Source organism: Aptenodytes forsteri, unplaced genomic scaffold (assembly GCF_000699145.1).
Source record: "Aptenodytes forsteri isolate BGI_AS27 unplaced genomic scaffold, ASM69914v1 Scaffold415, whole genome shotgun sequence".
Lineage (NCBI taxonomy): Eukaryota > Metazoa > Chordata > Aves > Sphenisciformes > Spheniscidae > Aptenodytes > Aptenodytes forsteri.
The window spans coordinates 982554-990257 of NW_008794745.1; the positions used below are offsets into that span (position 1 = coordinate 982554).

Here is a 7704-nt window from a genome sequence, read left to right on the forward strand (position 1 = left end):
GTCAAATCAGTGTACAGAACACTTCGTCCTTCTGCCTGACGCAATTTAAGAAGCCTTAAGAACAAAATGCTGAAAGGATTCACTGCTATACATCATTGCATCTAACAAGGTAATTCTGCTGATTTCTGTTAGGTGACTTTCAAAACACAACTTTTAGAATTGTGCACAAGCTGCCTAACCCTGTATCTTCTTTGATTCTTCATGCTTATATATTTTTCTCCAGTTAGACCTTCCCTGATTCTCTTTTTGTAAAGAATTCTAATTAAAAAAAAAAAAAGAGGCAGTCAAAACCACGGAACCCTAGAGATACTGAGGTTTGTGGCTCTAACAGTTTATTTCACTGGCTTTCAAATGTTCTACAACATTGTGAACTTGACAGACGATCAAAAAAACAGGTCAAAACTTCAGAATTAGCAAATCTGTCCTCCTTTGGGGGGGGCAGGAAGGAACGTGTGTGTATAAACAAACATAATGTGTACACATATACGTCGTATACATCAATAGCAGGACAGTTACAACTGCCAGGGAAAAAAAAAGTATGATGGAAAGGGAAGGATAGGAGGTATGAGAGGATAACCAAGGAGCTACCAGAGCTTTCAAGTTACATTTGAGCACATTAATTATTGTCTTCCAAAATTCTGTAATATTTTTGTACTATATAGTAGTACAGCAATACATGGCATAACATGAAACAGAACTTCACAGCAGGCAAAAACATTTTGTTCTCATATACTGACACTAATTCTTATTCATGAAAATCACTGACAACATACTGGAACACACATAAACAACTATGTCATATAATGGTATAAATACTGGAGAACACAAGCAGCCCCTCACCAGAGGTCACTTCACAATTCCTACGGCACAGTCTGTTTCTACACATGAAAAATGCCATTCCCAAATTTCAGTAGCAATTTGTTTTGTTACATACTTCAGACACAATCATGGAAAATATGGTTGAAAGAGACCTGAAGAGATCATCTAGTCCATCCCCTGCTTCAGAGCTGGATCAACGTATTTGACTAACCTGTTCTTTAAAAACAAACACCACCACCCCCAACAAAACCCCCCAAAACCCCAATATCCCACCCTCCTCTCTGCTAATGGAAATGCTGTAGCTTCCCACCCCCCAATTTATTCTAACACTTCATTATCCTTCCTCAGAGAAAGCTTTTCCTCATGTTTAACCTAGTTTTGCTTTGCTCCAGTTTAGGTTCATTACATATTGGCTGCAGAGAAAAGATTATTCTTTTTCTCCTTTTATGTCTCTGAAGACTGTTATACCATCTCTCCTTCAAACTTCTCTTCTCTAGACTAAACAACCTCAATTCTTTCCATCTTTTCCTGTAGGTCCTGTTAGCAGAATCTATAATCATTCTCACTGCACTTTTCTGGACTCCATCCAATCTGTCCACATCTTTAAGTGTTCAAAACTGGACATGGTACTACAACCACATTTTTACTAGTATGGGGCAGAACTGAAGTATTGTTCGTGTGCCTCAGACTAATCCAGTTTACGTCTCCCATTTACTGATTCTGAACTGTATGACATGTTTTTCCAATGCATTTCTCCAATTTTTCAAGGTCTTTTAAAATGGTGTATGTTATAATAGAAAGGAATCCTTTCATTGTTCATTGGAGAGGCACCCCCCTGATACAATTTCATATTGCCCTCAAACAATAGGAGGGATCAAACAGAAACTGTGACTGCCAGATTGGACAATATGAACACTTTTTAGATATTAATAGTTTATAAATATTCTAAAATGGAATCCCCTTGTGATATTGTACAAGTTTAACAGGGATCTGAAAAACTTAAAAATGCAATAGCACATTAAAATATGCATCAATACTTCAATAGAGATTGTTATTTAGAAGTCAATTGTCTTGCTTCAGTTAGTTACTAATAAGCTTTTTGGTTATTTTAACTATCAGTTGCCTTGAAAAACACTATTCAAAGTGAATTTAAATCTCACAATCTATATTATTAGCAGAAAATACTAAAATACTTTGTCTTCATGTACAGGCACTGTTCATGGACAAGTGAATCCAGACAAGTACTTCCATGGCAATGAAGCCAATGATTATTAGTTTTCTTTGGCTTTGCATCAAGACTGATCCTCTTGATGTGACAGAGCTATCTAATAAAGGCTAAGCTAGCTTCGTAACTATTTAGAACTCAGTGAGGGTATAGCAAGGATTCTTTATCCCCAGCTGGCTGCACAGTCTCACAAAACTTCATGTCTTTGACACTTCTATTGCTCTGTGAAATTTGGTAAGCGCTAATCAACAAGTTCAAACAAAGTACAAGTTCAAGCAGAAGAAGGTTGCCCAGTGATGAGTGGTCTCTAATGATTTTGCTAATGTGACTCAAGTCAGACAATCTTCTGTGAATTGAGAATTCAATTGCAAATAATAGTCATTTGCAAAGCATAAAACATGCTTGTGAAATTATTATTAATAAAGGTTACAAGGAGAGGCTGAGAAAGCTGGGGGAGGAATCTTATCAATGTATACAAATACTTGACAGGGAAAATAGAGAGGATATAACCAGTGGTATCCAGTGAAAGGATAAGAGGCAACAGGCATAAATTGAAATACAGGAAATTCCATTTAACCATAAGAAAGAACTTTTTTCTGTGAAGGTGGTCAGCCATTCGAACAGGTTGCCCAGAGAGGCTGTGGAGTCTCTGTCCTTGGAGATATTCAAAACCTGATTGGACAATGTCCTTAACAACCTGCTCTACCTGACCCTGCTTTGAGCAGAAGGGTTGGATAAGACAATCTCCGGAGGTCCCTTCCAACCTCAACTATCTTGTAATTCTGTTAGTAACTGGCAAGTCTGTAAAAACCAAGTTCAGAAGACAATCTACACAGAAAAAAAAAATTAGTTGTAAACATGCCTTCAAAACATTTTTTTTTTTTGGGGGGGGAAATAACTGAATTTCTTTTTTCTGTATCAGATTTCTTTTTTTTACTTTATTATCTTAGAAGTTTGTGCTCAAACAGACGTTTGACTCCTCTGTGCCTTAGTTCTCATTTCAAATTGCAGTGCTGAATTTGTTACTGCATAACCACACTGACAGCAACTAATCTTAAGGTCTTGTCTGTATTCCAGATGATGACAGGTTATAGATATTTATTTTTGTTTCTGAGGAGCAACAGCATATACATATTCATTTCAACGAAGCAAGATATTAAGGGTCTAGTACCCCACATACCAAGCATTAGGATGGCTTCTGAGATTAGAACTACTATGGATCTAAATATTTGAAAGGGGCATACTCTACCCAGACAAAACACGTAACTCACTTGCAAATATTACACAGCACTCTGTTTTCCATCTGCATATGACGCAAGCCTATGCCAGATCTCATTTGGGAAGCCCAGCTCCTTCTTAGCAGTTCCAGAGACTTACATATTTCTTTTGAATGGCCCTTAATTAAAACCCAACTGTGTTGGGCAAAAAGAGTAGCTAGCATTTGCAAATTTTTATTATACCAACATGAATGCTTAGTTAAGCGCTGTATTTCTAGCTCTTTACAAAAAGAGCTACATACTCTTGTATGTTCACTGTACTCTTGTACCACAATGAATCAACACCCTCCTCCCATCCCAACACAAGAAAACCAACACTTCATAAACACTGGCAAAATCTGCCTAAAACACTGTCCGAATGTAGTCCCTCAGGTATTTGCACTACTGCACAAAGATAATGCAGTTATAGAAAATGGAGCTTAACTGAATTCACAAAGTTTTGTTTAAAGGTGTGCCTTCTTCAGGGGTGTTTAAAGCATTGGCTTTCATTTACCACAGACCTACAGAAAACGTCCTGTCCTAACTGTCAGTCTATTGTCTGTCTTTAATCTGCTACTGTTCACATACTTATCCTCACTTGTCATGAGCTATGCAAAAATGAAAGACTGACTCCAGCCTCCTAAGTTTATTTCTTACCCATAACGGCCTGCTCTGGAGAAGTGGGTGGAGTGAGTGGCATCCCACAGGTACTAGCAGGATCTTTCACGCTTCCAAGCCCCTGCTGTCCCACATTTATATGGCCTCCAGTATTGGCAGCGTTCTGTGACATGGGGATGTCACTCTGGGAGATGAGAACAAAGGCTGAAGGATATACCATCCTTACACCACCTACAAAGAAATGGGAAAACAGAAGTCTTAAATATACCTGATAATCTTCAGCAGCCCTAGCTCCTTCAACTTGTTTTCAATGTCAGTTAGACAAAACATATTATCTGAAATATAAAGAGCTAAGGAATTTCATATATTAATATACATCTAACCCGCTATACCCAGTACAGAGCTGAAACAAGTAGCTTGATACTGTGAATAATAGCATGTGGGATACAGGGAGTAAAGAAGCTTGAGGCAAGATAACTAGTCAGATGTTCCAGTGTCAAGAGAGCTACAAGAGAAGATAGGAAAATTATAATGGCTATTTCTGATTAATTAGATTTTTTTTTTTCCAATCATGTGGAGGAAAATAATCCTTCAGGCAGAATACTGAAACCTACCGACAATGACTTCAACTGCCACAGGGAAATCGTTGTCATATCCCAACTCTTCTTCCTCTTTCATGCCTTCTTTTTTCTTCAGCACCATAGGGTAAAAATACTGCCATTCCTCCATCAATTTACGAGTCGCTGGGTCTGACATCTTATATGACTGGCCCGTGAGTGTACCATTTAAACCATAAGGACTCACCAAAACTGCAAAGTAAGAAACAACAGTCCCTACAGTATGCACATTTCAACTATGTATCAGCCAGTCCCTGCCTCTCTAGCTTGAGTCACTGTTCCATTCGCATGCTGATTTAAGGATCTGTCTTCAGGGGAAAGCTACTGGAAAATCAGGTAAGGGTGTGAATTTAAAGCTACATTACGCTGCACTAGCTTCCTGTACAGCCATCCTTATTGAGCTAAAAATGGACCTTTTTGCAGTATAGTTTCATAATTTCCACAATGAACTAATCTAAGTGTACTGAAACAGCATTCGCTATGGCAAAGGGATGACCATACATGGAAGTAATAGAGGATAGATATTCAACAATAGGGTTTTTACCAGGAACATATGGTACTAGAGACTTCTCAGCATTAAAAAGGATAGAGATAACAATATATGAAGAAGACTACAGTCATGACAAACAAGGAGAACTAGTTGCTCAACAATAGGTATTTCCAATCAGACTCAGTTTTGCTTTTAGTCATATTTGATTTGAGAGTAATGAATTTAGCTCACTGAAATAAAACCTTCTAGGATTTAAATGTCTGAGCCTCTGTCAAAACTTTATATCTAGAAACAAAATGTTTTTCAATAAAGATTCTATAAATTAACGTCTCTATAAATGCTCATAAGTCTCTGGCTGTTTCTTTACTGTATGTTTAATTTTATAAAGATTTCTTGCTTTAATTTCTTTGAAATCATAATTTCAGACTGTAGTAAAGACAGTATAATTCAATGACTCAAATATTCTTAATTTTTTTTGATGGAGAGCATTGCACCACAATTGCATCATGAATTTTCTATAAATTAACGTCTCTATAAATGCTCATAAGTCTCTGGCTGTTTCTTTACTGTATGTTTAATTTTATAAAGATTTCTTGCTTTAATTTCTTTGAAATCATAATTTCAGACTGTAGTAAAGACAGTATAATTCAATGACTCAAATATTCTTAATTTTTTTTGATGGAGAGCATTGCACCACAATTGCATCATGAATTTAATAAGCCACTAACTTAATTCTGTAAAACCCTAATTTCTTACACTGGCAAATAAATAGTCACAGATACGTCAAGTTTTTCATTGTTTCTGATACATTTTCACACACGCATAATTTTTTTTTTTTTAAACAAAATAGTTGACAATCTATGAATGAAAAGTACTCCTGAATTAGATAAGCTCAATATTTGTATTCACGTAGCATTGAAGTTACAGATTTGAGCCCACTGACCTAGACACCATGTAAGAAAATCAGTGCACTCACTTTCTTAAATAATAAGTCTTTTTAAACAAAAATGATGAATTTCCTTGTTTTATTTAGTATATGCATGTACCTTTAAAAACAATGTTAATGAATAGGAAGCTCTGGAAAATTCCCGTACCATTTATGGCTGGCTGTAGTGTTGAAGTCCTAACAACATTTTCCCTTACGTCCACAACTTCCTGAATAGAAATTTAACCCATCTAAAGAGTTACTTAATCTTACTTTATTCACCTCTGAAGATAACGTCACCAGGAGCGAAGTCCCTGCCACACAGAAGGGAGGTTAAGCACACGAAGTTCCAAATCCCGCTCACTTACCTTGGAACGGTGAGGGTGAGGACTGGGCCATATGGATATGCTCTTCGTTGATCAGGTAGATCGGCTGGTGTTGAGCAATCTCCACACTTGTGCACACATTGCTTTCCCCGTGAAGAAAGAATGTGAAGGCACACGACAAATGTTCACTGGAGGAGGGGGGAGACAAACGAGAAACAGATTTATTAGCATGTTAATCAGCTCATAGGAGGTAGTGATTCCATAGCCTTAGAGGCCAAATCTATACTCTTCTGTTTTGTCACTGTGGCTACTGAGTACAGCCTCACTGACTGCTTGATAATGATATATGACAGAATGACCTGTCACTAGACAGATATCTGACAATGTTGGCACCTATCTCAAGGATTTGTTTTCCTACTTGTTTCAATTAACAAGATCATTACAAACAAATGGGATTTTAACCAGGATTCAAGCAGTAAAAATAAGGGTCTTCAGAAAGAAAAAGGAATTCTTCAAAATTCACTCTGCAATGGGTTCTAGCTGGAAAGGAATAAAAAATGAATAGGAAAGATGTTTGTCTAACACCTCAGGAGAACCTCCATGAAAGAAAATAAAAGCACATGAATATTACAAAAAGTTGACAATGGTCTAAGACGAACCATGGATTTGCCACTGACGATTGAACTTAATTTGAAATGAATGGTATTTCAAATGTTCCCACTTTATTCTACCCATAGAATGACCTCCCATCATAGCTATTTGCTTAAATACTCCTTGCCACAAAGCCACAAGAAAAGGAAAACAAAACACATTTCATGCTTTTTATCATAATTTTAATCAACTAAAAATGTACACAGCTGAAGTGGTAATTATGCAGTAATTTTTCTGTCTAATACAATAGCTGCACATAGCTTTATAGCTGCTGGCTTTGGCACTGGGCCAGCCATAATGTAACCAGTATTTTACAGACAGCTCTTAACTACCTTCACCAAAAAGAAATAACACAGGCAACTATAGCAATTTCACTTTAGTATTTAAGTCAACTAACTGCTCTACTACTGTCAGCTACTTTTAAATAAAGGCACTGATGGTCTAGAATAGGAAGCTGTTTTAATCTCACTGAATCTCTGATTCTACACATCATGTAGAACAACTTTTCGTTCTGTGATACAAGTTACTCTTCTGAGCTTCAAATTCTACCACAAAAAACCCAAAGAAAATGGTCAGCTGAGAAAAATCTGGAGAGAAAACGTTACTTAAATGACAGATAACAACTAAACTTCCTTGGTGCTATCACCCTGTATTCAGAAGTACTTTGTAGCAATCATTTAATTCCATTAAATAAAAGGTTTCATTAGATTTCCATTTTCACAAGGGAAAGAAATTTCACCATCATCAGTGTTGCAGAAGTAAATTGATCATTAATTT

General features: G+C 36.8%; 1 protein-coding gene across 1 annotated transcript in view; it reads right to left on the minus strand.

Moving 5' to 3' along the window:
• MED13L (mediator complex subunit 13 like) overlaps positions 1-7704 on the minus strand; it is a 191036-nt gene that overhangs the window by 51396 nt on the left and 131936 nt on the right. Inside the window, exons 4-6 of the mRNA XM_019470687.1 lie at positions 6319-6464; positions 4533-4727; positions 3958-4149 (exon numbers count right to left, since the gene is read on the minus strand). Of these exons, the coding sequence (XP_019326232.1) occupies positions 3958-4149; positions 4533-4727; positions 6319-6464 (533 nt within the window). The remainder of the gene's footprint in view (positions 1-3957; positions 4150-4532; positions 4728-6318; positions 6465-7704) is intronic.